General features: G+C 40.9%; 1 protein-coding gene across 1 annotated transcript; it reads right to left on the reverse strand.

Moving 5' to 3' along the window:
• Positions 1–6,339: 6,339 nt before the first annotated feature.
• LOC140226593 (uncharacterized) lies at positions 6,340–18,568 on the reverse strand. The gene is made up of 12 exons (XM_072307046.1): positions 17,015–18,568; positions 15,997–16,055; positions 15,467–15,574; positions 14,278–14,367; positions 13,554–13,732; positions 12,517–12,893; positions 11,500–11,688; positions 10,655–10,765; positions 9,474–9,595; positions 8,383–8,935; positions 7,666–7,826; positions 6,340–6,883 (listed from the first exon to the last, which is right to left on the reverse strand). The coding sequence occupies exons 1-12, from the start codon at positions 18,558–18,560 to the stop codon at positions 6,662–6,664; spliced, it is 3,717 nt and encodes a 1,238-aa protein (XP_072163147.1). The 5' UTR covers positions 18,561–18,568; the 3' UTR covers positions 6,340–6,661.
• Positions 18,569–18,723: the final 155 nt, after the last annotated feature.

An 18,723-nucleotide genomic window follows, 5' to 3' on the forward strand; every position in this document is an offset into this window, starting at 1 on the left:
CGCAAAGAGTCGCGAATTCGGCACAAAAAGGGTTAATACTACCGGTGTAGAGTAGTGTTTTCTTGTGACAGTCTAGCGATTATCACTTTTAGGATAAAGGAGAATTTTGGACTACATTATTGATGACTGAAAAGTGCTTTGTTGTTCCAAATGTTGTTGTTGTTGTTTTTACATATTTTGTGTCCACCAGAAGAGAGATGTTAGTTGTGAATTTGGCGGCTGTTGTTAGTATTCTATGAGAAAACATAATGGAGTTTCTAAATTCCATGTGAAGAAACGACTAATAATTGCAATACTTGCACACGTACACACACACACACACACACACACACACACACACACACACACACACTCACACACAGACATACAATTACAATCCCAATCCAAGGTTAATTTAATCGCCATTGAAAGGGTGCTCGGACAAGCATTTATGTTTTGTTTTTGTTTTGTTTTTTCATACGTTGTTATTATTATTATTATTTCATCTTGTGCTTGTACGGACAGTTTGTAACTTCTGTCCCTGACAGTGATAATTGCATCGATGCACAATGTGAACAGAACAGAAGTATGATTTGCTGTTGAAAGCAGAATATGTTCTTTTTATTTGCTTCCTGAATAAAGTTATAAGTTCTATTACAAAATGCTCCCAAAAGTGATCACTAATTTTGATAAGGAGTTGTTTGCAGAAGCGTAATTCCTTTCGACAAAAACACAACAACCAAAAAACAAAAAACCATCAAACTGTAGAGAAAGTGCTGCACGTACCCCATTCACTTAGCTGTAGATGATTCGATTGTATTTCATTAGACAATAACAAGGAAGACAGAAACACGCACATAAAATGGAAAACAAAATATCTGAATGCAGCTTAAATCGCTGTGCAATGATTTCACACATTCGTTCAGAACATGCATCACCATTATCGTTCACTCGAAGCTGACACCATAATCGATAGTCAGAACTTCACTTTCACTTCTCGGCCCATGCAAATGTTGTGAAATCTATTGGGATAAAACTTTGCATCTACAGTGTATATTTAAAGGGAAAATCCATTGAAAAAAACAAAACAAAACAAGGAAAAGTAGAAATTACGCGGTGCGTGAGGATGTCCCCGCCGGAAGTAGCATTTTGTAGCAAAATGTAAAATATAGGTCAAAAATCAAAGTCAAAGGTCAAAGAAGTCAAAGGTCAAAATTCTGTGTAGAAGTTTTGAAGCCCTCACCTAGTGCCATCATAAAGCAAACGGAATCGAAATCGGGTTAGAAATGGCGAAGGAGTAGCATTTTGTAGCCAATGTACAATATAGGTCAAAAATCAAGGTCAAAGGTCAAAGAAGTCAAAGGTCAAAATTCTGTGTAGAGGTTTTGAAGCCCTCACCTAGTGCCATCGCATAAAGCAAACGGAATCGAAATCGGGTTAGAAATGGCGAAGGAGTAGCATTTTGTAGCAAAATGTACAATACAGTTAAAAAATCAAGGTCAAAGGTCAAAAGAAGTCAAAGGTCAAAATTCTGTGTAGAAATTTGGAAGCCCTCACCTACTGCCATCACATAAAGCAAATGGAATTGAAATCGGGTTAGAAATGGCGAAGGAGTAGCATTTTGTAGCAAAATGTACAATATAGTCAAAAATCAAGGTCAAAGGTGAAAGAAGTCAAAGGTCAAAATTCTGTGTAGAAGTTTTGAAAACCTCACCTACTGCCATCACATAAAGTAAACGGAATCGAAATCGGGTGAGAAATGGCGAAGGAGTAGCATTTTGTAGCAAAATGTACAATAAAGGTCAAAGGTCAAGGTCAAAGGTCACAACTGAAATTCTGTGTAGAAGTGTCAAAGCTCCCATGTAGTGCTATCATATAAAGCAAAAGAATCAAAATTGGCTCATAAATGACAGAGAAGTAGCAAATTGAACATTTTGATCACACACGGACGCACACTCACACGGACACACGGACACACACACGTACGGAGCCCGTTTCATAGTCCCCTGCTCGAACTCGTTCAGCGGGGACAAAAATGTTAGTCTGATAAAAAAAAAAAGAGTAAAATCTAACGAATTCAACGGTAAGATTTACCAAAATAAGATGAAAAATAAGGAAGTTATGAAATTTTGAAGATTTTGTTTATTCCTGCACAAACAGTTCTTGTACAGTGGTTATGATATATGCAAATACATCAGCTGACCATGTCATAACCTCACAATTTTCCATTGATCGTGTACAAAAAAAAAAAAACAAAAAAAAATGATGAAAATTCAATGTTTCTGTCATTGAAGTTTAAAACATGATGTTACCTGTCTGAATAACTTCAGAATTGTGATTAGTTAGAATACAAGGATTTGAGACTCGGGCATAATAAAAAACAGGACATTTTAAAATTTTATGTACAAACAATGTGGGAAGTTGTGAGGGTATGACATGCCAGGGGCGGATCCAGAAATTGTGCAAGGGGGGGGGGGGGGGGACTAATATTTCTGGTGCCACTTCCGAGTTTTTATTTTTTTTTTTTGTTATTTTTTTTTTTTACTTCTCTTGTATTTAACAAAAATAATGGGGGGCGCAGTGGATCTGCCACTGCATGCTCACCTTGCCACTTGCATATTCATATTGAGCGTTCAGGAACTGTTTCCTGAAAAATTAGCAAAATTTCAATATGTCATACATTGTAACTTCCAGAACTTTCACCCTATTTCGATCAAAATTTTACTGCTGAACTTGTAATATTCAACTCTTTCTTATCGAACTAACTTATATTTGGACTGGATTTGCCCTTTAATACTGTACTTTGCCTTGAATAGTTCAATTAATTTTGGAGAATGACACAATTCAGATGCCTTTGCTGTATAACCCGTTGAGGATGAGTCCAGAGTATACTCGGCAAGTGTCTATGGGAAATGCATATTGCAGCAAATCATCCCGTCCTTAACGGGTTAAAAGGTAGCTGGTATAACACTCACACATGAAAATGTGAATTGTTGTAAAAAAGTCCTCGGGACCAGCAGCTTTCTTCCGTAGGTATCCAAAATGCTGCTACAGCCAAACAGTAATGTATATTATACATCTTTCATGTACTTGTATACACTTAACCGTTCAGCAGCTATAGGGACATGTTTTTTTTTTTTTTTTTTTTTTGTTTTTTTTGTTTTTTTTTTTTTTGTTTGTTGTTTTTTTTTTGTCATGGATTCATGTATTCTTTGAACAATTGTTATCTGTGTGTATCTCTTGTAGGCAACGCTGGTGGAAGGCACATTTCCACATTCACATTGTGGACAAGAAAACACTCAATTCATTTCAATGTACAATTCAGGTCCCAATACAGTCAAACCTGTCTTAACGACCACCTGTCTATAGCGGCCACCTGCCCTATAAGATACTGTACAAGAAATTCATTCAGAGAGAAGCATGTTATAGAACCTGTCTATAGCGTTCACTTGTCTATCAATATCATTTTATTTATTTATTATTATTATTATTATTTTTTTTTTTGGTCTCTATTGGGTGGCCGCAATAGAATGTTTGACTTTATCACCATCTTTATTGTATACATTTGCACAAACTTTGGGACCTGACTTGTACATATACGACGTTTCGCGCTATAATTCTGTAACGCGAGAAGGCCTCGTCGCGAGGCTTCTTGACTTTCTTCGTTCAAGTCTCGCGCAACTTTTGAGACCAAATTTGCAACGTCCGCGCATACTTTTGCGAAGCCACGCCCATTTTTGTAATGGAATGTCGCCCCAAAACTGGCACAATTTTGTGATTTTGTGTACATTTCCTATGGAAAACAGTGCTCTGTCATGAAAGTCATAAAAACCTGATTATTTTTACAATTAATCACTTTCATTGATTAATTTTGTGCTAATTATGGTAGAAAAGTAGTCAGTGACAATTTCCAATGAAAAAACAAACAAAAAACAAAAGTTGAAAAACATCCCCCCCGGTCTGAGCATAGCCCAAAAAGCCCGGCCCCTTTAGGGTTAAAACAAATCAAACACAAGGAAACACGAAAGTGGAAAGTCAATTCACTCATAGTTGTATTTTATTATTTTTTTTTCTCCTCCACTCTTTTTCTTCAATAGTATACCGTGCGTAATTTCTGCATTCAACAAGGATCAATTATGAGGCGAGACAATATCACATAATATTGTGTACATCAAAGGTGCAACGGAAATGGCAAGAAAGGAGGATGGCATACCATTGTGTAACTCTGCAAAATGCATTAACGGCAGGGGCTGTAGGTTGGACATGCACCCACTGCATGAATAACTGCACAGTATACACACATTCGGACCCAATTTTACTCTTTGTGGTACACAGCATGGCATACCAAAGTTCACTATATTTTTCAGGAATCTAGGGAAACATGTATAATATCACACACACAGGGAAAGAAAAAAGAAAAAGAAAAAAGGGGGCTTCTATAGAGAAGCCCCACTTGGCAATCATTGGTGTAACATTCATAGCTGCATTAAATTTCTGCAAGCACAGCTGGTATTGAATGACTGGCTTTCTCCATTTCTGAAGTTGCAGTAGGCTTAAATGTATGGTCTGTCCATGAACAAAGCGATGGAAGGAGGGGGTACCTTATTGTTTGTTATATTAAAAACAGTTTCATCCTGACTAATCCCACGTTGCACAAGAGAACGCAAGGGAAGATACACTGTATGTAGAAAATGCACCAAAATGCAACCTAAATGACAAGGTTAGTAACAATCAGTATAAAGCTGAAAATCGACAGAGCGACATCTTGAACGCATCGCATACACAACTAACCAGGAAGTGAATTATTGTAATGTATCAACATTACCCAGGGGTCTGTAATTGCTTATTCTCAACCTGGTATCATTAAGATTGGAATGGAAGTTGACTAAGGTAATTTAGCTGTGATTTCACATTTCAAAAAAAGAAAAAAGAAAAAAAGAAGAAGATATCTAGGCAAACCATATGACTGCCAGCATATGCTTGTTTTCACAAAGTTGAATTCAGACAAATAAAGCAATATTGCGTATCTACATAAAAGCCTAGGGTTCAATGAACATCATGACTGAGAAGTGGGGGGGGGGGGGGTGAGGAGGTGCCCTTCACACAGTTTAAGATATGCACTTGTTCCATTGTGCCTTAAAGAAAGGGAAATGAAATGACACTTGCCAGAAAGGTTTGCTACAATATCCGGCCAATGACAGGCATGTTCTGACAAGGTAGAGAGAGAATATCAACTGCTCACAGAAACATTCACCGCTGCACATTTTTCAATTAATGCCTAGACACACAAACAGTACCCTAAGGTGTTATCTGTAGGTGGTACGAAGCAGATCATGAAAAAAACTCTGTTGATGGCAAATAGTTGTGGCTGGAAAACTTTGATAAGAAGTGCTTGCAGAAATTTACAGTGGGCAGGGCCCCTAGGAGGACACTTGGGGGTGAAAAAGACACTTGCCAAGTTGAAGAACAGGTTTTGTTCCCCAGGGTTGACAGCCAATGTCAGACCCCATTTGCAAAAATGCAACATGTGTGAGAGGAGGAAAACCACCTACAAAGCATTGGGGATCACTATAGCAAACTATGCCGGAAGCGAAGCTGAGGGCATAGTTATGGTTTTCACATCACAGAGGGCCTACATAATTTTAACTGTACCCCGAATATCAAGCTGTCATTATTTGTTTTATATACTGAAAATATAGATTCCGAAATACAGATACTGAAAATATAGATTCTAGTCTCTTTTACAGCACTCGTAATCAACACTGATCGACAGCGCGGCGATCGTACCATTGGTGCGTACATATGAGTGATCTATGTGTACAGGGTTGCGACTGTCTCCAAACCTATTTACAGGGCACAGTTGATTCTATGTCCTGCGCACAGTAAATCATGAAGTCATTTTGGTCAAATGTGGGGCACAGCTATTTTCATGACTCTACTTTTAACCAATCAGATGAGAGGAATCTATATATGTGGTATATAATATGTGATGGTAGTGGGAGACTACCAAACCAAGTGGATGCAGAGGCATATGCCATCCCAGATGCTAAAGCTGCCACGGTAGCAAAGAAACTGGTTGAAGAATTTGTCTGTAAATATGGTGTACCGCAAGAGATGCATTCAGACGAGGGGACAAATTTCGAGTCTGAACTATTTGTCAATATATGCCAGTTTCTTGGCAAAAACAAACAAAACATGGACAATGGCCTACAATCCCAAGCTGCAATAAAAGTTCAATATAGGAGCAAAATCGCGTAATCTGGTCTCTTCTGCGAAAAAACTAAATTCATCCCGATTACATTTCATTCCTGCTTGGCACTGCATTCCTATGTGTTCCCAAATAAGTGTGTGCAGTGCTTCATGATGTATGAAAGGCATGTCAACAAGAGGGGGTCACTGTGTCTCGAGAATTGCTATTATGTCACAAGATGTTAGGAATGTCATCTTCCTCGAGCACAATGTGGCGAACCTCAGTTTACGGAAGTCTGCACCTTGTAAGAGTAGCACATGGGAAGGGGGATCGGAGTGTGTGTTCCAGATTCTACTCATGTCGGGAGAGGTCAAGAATGCCAACTTCCTGAACTGCCGTGTGGTTTTGGGTGTACCTTAAGTCTTCAGTCTGTACCTTGTGATGGTATCATACAAGGAAAGGGGGGGGGGGGGGGTTGGGAGTCACTAGTGTTCATTCCAGATCCTGCAGGTTGATAGTGCTCTCCCGGAAGCCGGTGACCATATCTTCGGCGATGACTGCGTCGCTGCTCATGAAGTCCGGGTCAGAGTTGTGGTCGCTTCCGGTCTCGTCCAGCATGGCCGACACGGAGAGGGAGGTGTTGAGGGGCGACTGGTCGGCCGAGTCGTGCGACGACAGGTGGAATCCCATATCTGGCATGTCAGGCGGGTCATCCTGCAAGCAAGAAAGCGGATGACGACCAGACAATGATAGCTTAAATCTAGAAACTGAAGGAACAGGCATACTTAATGTGAGCTGAGCTCAACAAGTAATTTCTTGAGTTGCTTATTGCACAGTCCTTGAGAAACCACCTTCAATCTCTTGGTGAATGCACCCCAACCCCTTTCATTTCTATGAAATACACAGGCATTCTATTCCTGCTGTTTTAACACACACTCAAACACAAACATGATGATGGAGATAGAGATCCCAGAATGCATATATGCATCCGGAGTGGGCCTCAACAAAGCAAAGTAATACGAGGCATCTGGTTTGAAGCAGTGTTTATTGATCGAATCACAACCACAGTTACAGTAAGAGTGACAAATTATTATAGCAGCATTACAGTAACTCTCCTTCAGACTGAACATCCAAACTCCACATCGTCACTGGGGCGACAAGACCTCATATCTACAAAATGTCAAATGTTACGGAGAGCAAAAAAAAAGCATGGCAGCCAAAGCACAGTATCAAATGGGAGAGCCTTTCCTTAGACGTGCCATGGTGGCTTCATTTTTGGGGTAAGACAACTAGGATTTGGACAGGACATCATTTAACTGATTACCTGACAATTAATCCAAAAAAGTCATTTTCACCAACATTTCAGATACGAGGTCTTGTTGCCCATGCAACGTTATACGTCATGACATACAGAAAATTGTCCTGGAAGTTAACAAGCTAGCGTAAAATGGCTCTTAGAGCCCATCTCCGTGTCTGAGAACAAGACTATCACATACCTGCAGGAGCTGTGTCTGGATGTAGCGCGTCCCCGTGGCTGGGTCCCTGAGGGTGAGCGAGGCGCTGGTCATCATGTTCAGCGGAATGAAGCTGGCCTGAAGAGAGCTGTCACTGGACACACTCGACTCGCTCTGGGCCAGAGAGTCCACGTCGGTGGTGTCTGCCAGGAAGAGGTCATAGGTCATATGAGCGAAGTCACATGTGGCTGTGCATCACAACACAATAAAAACTTGCACGCTCTGATTTTAGATGAAGACTGAAAATATGGTACGTGAAATTTATGGATCAATCAGGTCAATATGGAAATTTCTGTGTGGGACTGTTGTCTTGCTACAACTTAATGGTTGGTCAGTTTCATGTCACCTCCAAAGACTTTGCACAAGAAAGTTGGAACACTTACCTGTAAGTGTGCGAGCACACACATATTTGAAGTATTGGTAACTAAAGAGTCAACTGTGCAATATATTTCATAACTATGGTTAAAAAAACTTTTGTTTCCAACTTCCCCCCATTATGCAGAAAGTGAAAAATAACAGCATTTTAGCACCTCAACGTACAGAATGACAGTGATAGATGAGAACAAAAGACAGCAAAATGTCAAGTTCATGTCAGCATGCTCATCAAGTAGTTTTTGAGAATGTTTCAAACTATTGTTATGTCAACATTGCTCATTTCTGGAATGACAGACCTATCACATGTCCATCAGTCTCACTCACCTCCTTTTCTTAGGTGTTCCAGAGCTTCAGGGGGCAGTGGATGCTTGGCCGTGACCGCCCGGTAGTCAGTCCTCGCACACCCACTGTGGTGCTCCTGGTACACTTTTGGGGTGGCCGCCGCTGCGGGCGTGGCTGTTGCCGTGGCGAGTGAGGTCGAGGGCGTGGTCTGAGATGTGCACACAAGCGGAGAAGACGACGACGGCATCACAAGACAAGATGACTGGACGCTGGTCAGGGGTGATGCAGACGAGAGAGGGGGTATGGCCAGGGAGAGTGATGTGGACAGAGACGGGGTCGTCACCATTGAAGAGGAGGAGACGGGTACGGTCAGCGCCGACGACGGCATGGTCAGGATGGAGGAGGGCGTGGCTATCGAGACCACCGCGGAGGCGGGTGTGGCCACCGCATCCGCCTCCTGGTCCTTGGCTGCCGTGGTGGTGAGGTTGATGGGGATCGCAGACGCGGTGGAGGGACTGAGGAGGAACTGATTCTGGAGGAGTCCCGAGGCGAGGATGGACGCCGCCTCATCTCGGCTACTGGTCAGGGAGTTCAACTGAAATAACATCAGCAGAAAATACATGATGATTACGATGTTTCTTTGGGTTGTACCGGAATTACTGTATTGGGTGGTACGGGAATTACTCCCAGTGTGGGGGCAGTGAAGGAAAGATGGAAGGGAAAGTCAAAATAATTTTTTCAATCTTTATATGCTTGCCATTGTCACTACCTGACATTTTCTCTTGGAATCATATTACCACTGCTCTGCAATACATTGATCATAAATCAACTAACAGATCTCACTCAAATACACCCTCACTATGAAACAAGCGATAGCTGATGAGGTACACTGTGGAATATGTTGTGTGTTAATCCAATAGAATTACATGAGACTGGCAGGCAAGAGAGTGAGCTTGTGAGACCCACCTACTGCAGTTCGTCAGGTGAGAATGAGAAGGGCGTTAAGTTGCCACTAAACCCATAGTGTTTGAAACAACTTACACCCTTCTCGTTCTCAACCGACAAGCTTATCTACATTTTATAGAAAAAGTTACAGCCTGGACGTGAGGCTACAAGTGGTAACGGGCACTCACCGATATCGCCGTGGAGCTTGGTGGGATGAGGGCGGATTGCAGCAGACTGGACGTCATGAGGTCTGTTGAGATAGTCGGGAGCGTGATGGTGGGCAGAGAACTGGACGCAGTGGAGCTGGACCCTGTTGACCAGAAATACATTAACCACTGTCACTGCAATATTTGTCTATAAATGTATATTTCATCTAATATTAATCCATTCATTCATTCATCTTTGTATGCAATCGATTCATTTGGTTTTATCTCTTATCTCCAACTGCACACAGGGTAGACAAATTCTACACTGATGGGAGCATCTGTTGTATGCCTGCAAGTGTGCAATGATACCAACATTTACAAGACAGTTAACCATGAATTTTGAAAGCCATGTTTCAATCAAAACAAAGTTTAAAGTAAAAAGAATAACAGAAACAAATGATGTCACACTACAAGTAATGTAAGAGGGGGACATTTACTTTCAATATCAACAATGCTCTACGATTAAATTACCAGAAAACAAATAAGTACAATACACACAAGAACTGGACAGCAAGTAGTCTATGACCACACGCACAATGTGTGGTATGGAGGCAAATTCATATGTACTGCATACAGCTGAATTATATTTCATCATTGTGACACTTTTGAGGGAGCGCCCAATACTTGTACACACACGATGGTGGAACAGATGGCCTTAAGTCCCCTCCAACAGAGGAGGCTATGGGGATAGGATGCCTTGTCTGAGAACATGATCACTTCAGCCACGAAACTTGGACAAGAATAGTAGTCCTCATTCCTGATTGTCTGTGGTCTTTTCCTCAAACAAAGACACTGCAGCTTCCTTCCTAGAAATTGACAACAAATCGGCTGGGGTTCACATTATAACTTGCCTAGGAGAAGTGAAAATGTACCTCGGGAAACTAAAACAAACACAAACAAAAAATATGATTTAAGTTATTTGCCTGATTGGGCAAGTAAAATTATGATGTTAATAGGAAATTCACAAGTTTCTCACCGCAATGAATTCATTGGCATTTGGGGGGCAAATATGGAAATGGGGGGGGGGGGGGACAACAAAAAACACTTCTCATAATTACACTGGGCTGATGAGAAGGGAAGGACAAGATTGATGTCAGGCCCTTGTAGCTTTTAACCACGAGGCGATATCTGACTGACAAGACACAAATGTGAGAAGTACATACCTGGCTGAGAGTTGGAGATCTGCAAGACAGCTTGACTGGCCTGAGGGTCAGTCTGGGTCGAATGAAGCTGGTCATTACCAAGACCTATCAGCTCAAAGTCAGCTGCACCACCTACAGGAAAGGGAAACCAAACAGGGATGGCATTTACAAGCACTTTTTAACCATTTCTCTCTCAGGGACTTTGGCCAGGGTGTACACCACTACGGGACTTTGAAAATAAGAGAATATTAAGCAGAATAATGAAGGTTGAGGAGAGAATTGTTTTTCAATTTGTCTCCCTCTACAAATGAAATTTGTAAGATCACAACTGCCGTTTTGTAATAAAACAAACATGTTGGAAAAAAGGAACCACGAGACTCGAACCTGTCATCTACTGCTATCCGGGTGGCGACACTACCACTAGGATATCCCTGGTTGCTGGCAAGGACATGATGACAATGGAACAAATACCCAAGCTTCAAAATCCTTACATCATTAGGAAGATAAACTGAAGAAAATTCACACAATGGAATTTGCGATGCCACTTGGCCCTCACTACACACAAAGGGCTACCTGACTAAAGCTTGTCAATTGTTTTCTTGTTTTGTTTGTCTGCATGTAACCTGACATTAAACTTTGTTTATACTTCAAGTGGCATAACATGCACTTATGGAAATATGTTACAATACAATGTAAATGTGAATGTCTGACTGACTTTACTTGGGCATAAAAAATCAGCTTCAGCATAAAAAAGAAATACATGCTACTTGCGAGAGTTTACCGGTGACAGCTGTAGGATCTCGTTGGCCTGTGGCACATTAAACCAATAACAAACAAGTGTTTATTGGCGATAGTCATGTGCTCACCTGTGAAAGGCAGTGGTACCCCATGGCCCTTGATGATGTGGCTCTTGAGGCCCAGCTTGCTGGCGAAGCTCATGTCGCAGCCGTCCAGCGGGCAGCTGAACAGGAGCTTCTCTCGCATCGGCTTCCCCTGCTGGTGCCGCTTCAGGTGCATGTAGAGGCTGCTGCGGGCGGCAAAACGGGCGTTGCAGCCTGGAGGGGAGCGGGAGGGAGGGAAAGTGGAAAGTACAGTGGACTCTAGTTATAAGGAAGTCCTCACGACCGGCAGTTTTCTTTCGTTATATCGAAATTTTGTTGTAATCGATACAAATTAACAGTGGAAAAACAAAGAGAGGATAATGTTGCAGCCTGAATTTTCAATTCGTTGTAACCGGAATTTTGTTATAACCGTGTTTGTTATAATGGGAGTGCACTGTATAGGCAATGTTTGACACTGATACTGCATACTATGGGAGGGAACATACAAGGTATCCACTGAGATTGTCAAAAAACACAACCACACCATACAAAATGACTTGTATAATCAAGCCCATATTGAATGTATCAGATGTGCACAGGGAAGAACTCAAACAACAGTCAGTATACACTGGGTCTAAAATCTACAATTTATTGAAGTGGTTTAAAAATCCCATGGAAATAGCAAATACATGTAAATGTCACTTTCAACAAATTTGTGTAAGTCCAGTCCAAAGAGAAAGAAGAAATTCCTAAAACTTACAATCGTACATGAAAATGTTGACTCACACGTTAAAATTAATTCATGTTCATATCCATCCGGCAGTATTTCTTTTGTCCTTCTTCAAATTACCAGTTTGGGGGAACTGGCATGACGTAGAAATAGGTGATTTACAAAACACTCACACAAACAAAATGACAAGTGAAACTGCAACCTCTGATGCAGTAACCTGGCCCCACTGTGCTCATTTCACATGTTCTTGTATTAATAATTCTTCAAGGGGGGCTGACTGGTCCTATCTCTGCAATATTTCAGTGTACCCGAGGGAACCCCCTGAGCCTCACCTTCCTCCTTGCATGCGTAAGGCTTCTCCCCGCTGTGGAAGACTTCGTGGGACTTGAGGTGCTCCAGCCGCGTGAAGAGCTTCTTGCAGCCCTCAAACTTGCACTTGTACTTGCGCTCCCCTGTGTGCCGCACGAGGTGCCGCGTCAGCTTCTGGATGCACGTGAACGCCCAGTCGCAGCCCTCGAAGGTGCACTTGAACGGCCGCTCACCTGTGTGTGAGCGCATGTGCAGCTTGAGGCGGCAGGCCTTGTCGTACACCTTGTTGCAGTTCTCGAAGGGGCAGGGGTAGTTTGTGGCATCCTTCACGTGAACACGCTGGTGAGAACCCAGAGCGCTGGATGTGGTGAAGGTCTTGGTGCATCCCGGGAATTCACATCTACAGTTTACAGAAATTTACGTAGAAGGGTTTATAGAGATACAATATTTCATTTTACATTTACATCTTCAATATCAAAATGACTCGACATCAAGAGAAGCAAATTTATTGTCTAAGCCTTATTTGCTTTATATACACGTTGTAGTGGAAAAAATGAGCTTTGATACACATACAGCTGCATATTACAGATTTGCACTTTATATAAGCCCACAGGTTAAAAAAAAAAAAGAACATACAGCTTTAACAATACTTTTAGTTTGCGAAATATCTGAAACAATAACAAAGCTCTTAATCTGGAGTAGTCTAATTCTGCATATGTCTTAAGATGACAAAAAGGTATACAATTGTTCAGTTTTGATTTTGTCAAATATCTTACAATAAATAAATGTACCGGGTACTTTAGCTTTGGGTATGCATATTTCCACCAGTCTTAAGTTCTGAAGGTGAATCTTTTCTTTTTTCATTTATCATTTCTGTGAAACAGCAGTCATTTGAGTTTCAAATGGCTCAGTTGATTATTCTATTTGTCTTTACTTTGCTACATTGAGAAATTTGACATAACATTGAAATTGTCATGATTCCTGTAGGTCCTCATTTTACTTCGACAAGGTTCCAAGGCTTTTATTCCAGCAAGGCTCTGCTCCCTGAATTTACACCTACTTGAGTCTCTGTTCCTCAAAGTGCTTGCGCTTGTGGATCTTGAGGAGCGGGACGGAGTTGAATATTTTGCCACAGCCCTCATAGTCACAGACCTCCACCGTGTGGCGGAAGTGGGAGTTCAGGTGCATCTTGAGGTTGTAGATGGTGGAGAATTGCTTGCCACAATTTTCCATGCCACACTGTGACCCCAAGAGAGAGAGAGAGAGAGAGAGTCAGAGCCAAAGAGCGCATAATTTACTAGGTCATCAATAAAACCAGACAATCAAGTGATTCAACTTCCACCTCTCATCCCTCCCCTCAAAAAACAAAAACAAAAACAAAAACAGAGACAAACAAAAAACAAAACAAAACAAAACAAATGGAAACTTTTCCAAAAGTTTATATTTAAAGATCATATAACATACATCTCTGTACCATCACATGAACTTAAAGTGGACATTACCTGTGTTACATTGTTAAAACAATAAAAAAAAAAGAAGAAGAAAAAAAAAAAAGAGAATATAGTTATTTGAACAGCTGGTTACAATCATTTTAATAGAGTTCATGTATCCCAATAACTAGCTTATCGTACTTTCAATATATAATTTAGGTGTATTTATGGAGAAATGGCTACCCCCCCCCCCTCCCCCAAATCAAAGCCAGAGATAAACATGATTAGCAAACTATGTACAGTAACATGGGATAAAGATGTACACACACAAATAAATAAGAAATGATGCCTCACCACAAACGGCTTGGCTCCAGTGTGCCCAGATATATGACGACGCAGTTTATACTGAGAGGGAAAGCTCCAGTCACAGTCTTCACGGGGACACTAAAAGGGGAAAAGATATCAAAATAAATGTTTAGTACTGTCATACAACATATGACTAACCTGTTGAAGACTATTCCTAAGTTTACGCGTTTACTTGCACAGGTGTCTATATAAAGGAAATTTGCTTAAATACAAATACAAACTGTACAGTGTACTCCTGTTATAATGAACACGGTTATAACGACACTCTGATTATAACGAAGAAAAATTCAGGCTGCAACGTTGTCCACTCTGTGTTTTTTATCATTTATTTGTTCAGTTACTGTATAACAAAATTTTGATAAAACGAAAGAAAACTGCCGATCCCGAGGACTTTGTTATAAATGGGAGTCCACTGTAGCAAAAAGAGCTCGTCCTCAATGGACTGAAGTCTCATCAGTTTTGTTCCCATCTGTTTTCTGTGTGAGAGAAGACAACGATTTGCCGGTCTTCTGGAAATCAGGCTGATCATCAGAGAGTTGCGAGAGAATCAAACATGTTTATTTTTCTTTTCTCCAATTTTTTTTTTTTGTCAGACATTTTTTCCGTCTCCGGTTTGTCTTTGAGACGTCTCCGCGACGTCTCCTTAGCCGGATTAAACTTTGTATAGTTTAATACATAACTTATGCACACAATCCTACTGATGCACTCATGACCTGAGCTCATTTGCACTGTATACACATACCATGGGTGCATGTACAAACATTGTAATGAATCAACAATTGCAAATGGATCCCTAAAATGATGCATTTATTGTATAGAATAAAGAGGGTAACTACATATGACTTGAAAGCTTGCGATGTTTTCTTATCAGACTGAGTAAATGCAAAACCAGAGATATTCACATTTTGTCATAATGTATTCTAATTTTGCAAATTTCATGAGCCAAAATTCATGATTAAAATGCATGCAAAAGTACTTGTTTGCACGAAATGCATGTTGAATGGCCCTGAGAATATATAAAAAATGTCATACCACTTGTCATACCACAAAGATACACTTTGTATCATGCTGTACAGTATCACTTCTTACAAAGACAATCAGAAAACATTTTCAAAGTCAGCATCAGTCTCAACCATCACACCAAAAATGTCAGCCATACACTGATTGATACGTGTACCTTGTATGGGCGGTTGTCGTTATGACTCAGCTTGTGTATCCTGTACTTGGATTTTCCAATAATGGTGCTGCCACAACCTGGATGGTCACAGACCAAGACTTCCTGCGCCTACAAGAAAACAAAACATTATGATAGATATCACTAATCACAGCAAGAAAATAAAGAAATTGAGTGACCAGCATCTACAATCGTAATTTAAGTACATATCAAAGTCTGTATCTTTTTTTTTTCCTTTTAATACAAAAAATGAATGAAAATGTCTAGATTACTATAAAATATTTCAACATGACAATTACCTTTCCCTATTATAATATTTACATACATGTAATTTGGCATCATTTTTATGTAACAAAACATTTTCTGACTTATTTTGTATAAGAGGAATATGTTGTTGTCAATGAAATTCAATCACAATTTCAAAGGCTTTGTGATGCACTATGAGGTTGATGGCTTCTTGCCTTTTTAAGGAGTGGGCAAGAAAACAAACGCTAACTAACGCGAACCTAACAAAGATTTGCGTATGCCCTCACCTCCTTTTTCCTCTGAGACGTTTTCCGTGACCACGCCACTGACTTTGTCTTGCCATCACCTTATTAGAGAAAAGAAGGAGAGATAGAACATTCGCTAATAATTACAAATATACACAGGATACAAAAACTCTAATCATTTCAGATCCAGTGAGGCTAGTAACGCACAGAAAACTGCAAGGTTCTGCAAAACAAAACATATCCCGGAAGTTACTAAAATATTGCATTGACATGACTGGGCATAAAATGCAATACCGTACTTTGCATTTTTTTTTTTTTTTTTTTAATAGAGAATTTACCCTCGCAAACTCTCTCTTTTCAAAATAGACACAAACTTTTAACGTTTACAAATATCTATAACAGCCATAATGTGACGCTACCACAAAATTGTATTACTTGTCATAAACACATCATTACAATTTACAGAGATCTTAATTGAAGGATGTAAAGTGCAATTACATTGTACCTTCAAAAGTAAAATTTAAGGGGGGATCTATCTTTGCTAATTTCCTTGAGTATTATTTGCCTGAAGATGAGCTTCTATCAAGAAGCAAAAATAAATCAAAAATGATAAAAAAAAAAATAATACAGACTGTAAATACATGTACATTGTAAATAAAAAAAAAAAAAAAAAAAAAAAAAAAACGAAAAAAATCCCAATGGAAAATGGAGAGAGGGTTGAGGCCAAAGTAAAATATGAATTTCCAGTATAAGACGCCAGAGCTATTTTCATGAGCATGACCTGAAACCGAACTTGATATCTTGAAATACTTTAAACTTGTTCAACATGTAAAATTTCCCTTATCAATATCATCATCAGCAACAAAAGTGTAAATCTACAGTAACGTTAGGTTAGAACTACATAGAAACAAAATCATCTAACAAAACATTCAGAGAAAATACATTTTGATAAATTCATTGAGCTACAAGGGGAAATTGTTTCCATTTGTTTTCTTTTGTTTTCTTTACCAATGATCCCCCTCCCCCCCAAAAAAGAAAAGAAAAATGTTGCATTTAATACCTTCTCCTTCATCATCATCATCCCCTCCTCCGGTCTCCCTGGATGCAGTAACAGCATTCCCATCCAAGATGAGAGTAGATGAAATCATCTCCCCCGGAATTGCTGTCAGACAGTCCTTTGCTTCGACGGGAACTGTTGTCATGCTGCTGCCTTGCAGCAGAATGGGGAGTGCTCCGTTCACAGCCACAGCTTCGCCCTCTACCATTGCCTCCATACGGTCTTTAGACGGCGTTGTACTCTCGCAGGCGATGAGTGAGACCTCGTCGTTTCCCGAGCCGTCTCCTTCTCCTCCCATGCCCATGACAGGAATGTACATGACGGACTCGGGATCGACCGTCAGGCGGAATTTCTGGGTGACACCCGTCGTCTTGTCGCGACTGGTGATGATGTAGGTCAACGGATTTGCCGACTGATGATCAGCGGAACCAACATGATTTGTCTCGCTGTTACTGCTGTTGGCACTGGAGCTTGCATCTGCATTGCTATTAACTTGAGCAATATTCAGAAGAAGACTATCCCCCGTTGGATCAGACCCTACATTTATACATGTTATTGTGTCAGGTGTGCTATTGTTATTTGCCTCTGAATTTTTGCCTACAATTACGGGTGACAAAGAGGAGGCTGCTGATTCAATACTACCAGATGCTGGTGTTGGAATTGAAACAGTAGCTGCAGGTGAAACAGCCGCTGTAACTGATTGCAGCGAGACTGCCGAATGAGAAGGTGAAGTTCTGATTTTGGAAGAGTCTGTCGATTTCAACGCAGTCGTAGACGTAGAAGATACAATGTCAGAGCATGTTTTGTTTCGGCTCTGCGAAATGGTTTGACTCATGTCATTCAAGAGCTCTGCAGCTGATACACACTTATCAACCTTGTCATTCTTTGTTATGTTCACGTCAAGCGATAAAGGTGATCTGGTGGATAATTCTTCCTGCGAAAGACCCTCGAGAATGTTCTTATCGCCACCACATCGATCAGTACGCGTGGGACTATTTGCTGCGCTCTGCGCTGACAGCTGCACGGGCCCCGACAGCTCCCCGTGCGATGGAAGCGTCTCCCCGTCATCATCGCCTGTGTTAGAAGTCGGTGGGTTTGACGCACTTACGGAAGATAGGGACTCAATGGACGGTGACTCATGAGAAAACTCAACATTACCTTGAATGAAATCAATGGAGGCGATATTCACATTATCGGCGCTTCCCAAATCGAGTAGAGCAGCCCCCTGGCTACCAAGTAGACGGGAAATTGTTTCATTATCGGCTGCTGTGTCGGGGATGGAGAGTAACGGAGGGTCGTGAACATTCCCCAGTTGCACCAAGCCTGTATTACTTGCAATTTGCTGCGCGCCATCTTGGATTCTAACGAGACATTCACTCGAGCTGGAGGAAATCACCGAAATTTTGGGCTGATCACGATTTTTGCTCCCTTTCTTGCCTCTCCCTTTTCTTCCTGAAGTGGCGGGTTGTGCCGGTGCTTTCCCTATGCCGGTAAGACCCAAAACATTGACTTCCAACCCCTGTTTAGAATCAGCAGAAATCCCGTTCATGGTGTACCTCCGGGTTTCCTTCAACAAAAAGGTAGGGCGGAATGGTCACGTGACATCTCTTTCTACCGCATCATGCATGCATGCATGCATGCACGGCATTTTATTACAGAGACTGCTGAGCTGCGTTATGACAGTGTAAGAAAATAGTCGTCGTCGTTGTTGT

The sequence above is a fragment of the Diadema setosum genome, chromosome 3, assembly GCF_964275005.1.
Source record: "Diadema setosum chromosome 3, eeDiaSeto1, whole genome shotgun sequence".
Taxonomy (NCBI): domain Eukaryota; kingdom Metazoa; phylum Echinodermata; class Echinoidea; order Diadematoida; family Diadematidae; genus Diadema; species Diadema setosum.

Coding starts and splice junctions, on each gene's coding strand:
- LOC140226593 (XM_072307046.1), bottom strand. CDS start 18,560: ATGAACGGGATTTCTGCTGATTCTAAACAGGGGTTGGAAGTCAATGTT. Junction 11,689..12,516: donor TTACGCATGCAAGGAGGAAG/GTGAGGCTCAGG, acceptor GCTCCCCTCCAG/GCTGCAACGCCCGTTTTGCC. Junction 10,766..11,499: donor GGTACCACTGCCTTTCACAG/GTGAGCACATGA, acceptor CCTTTCCTGTAG/GTGGTGCAGCTGACTTTGAG.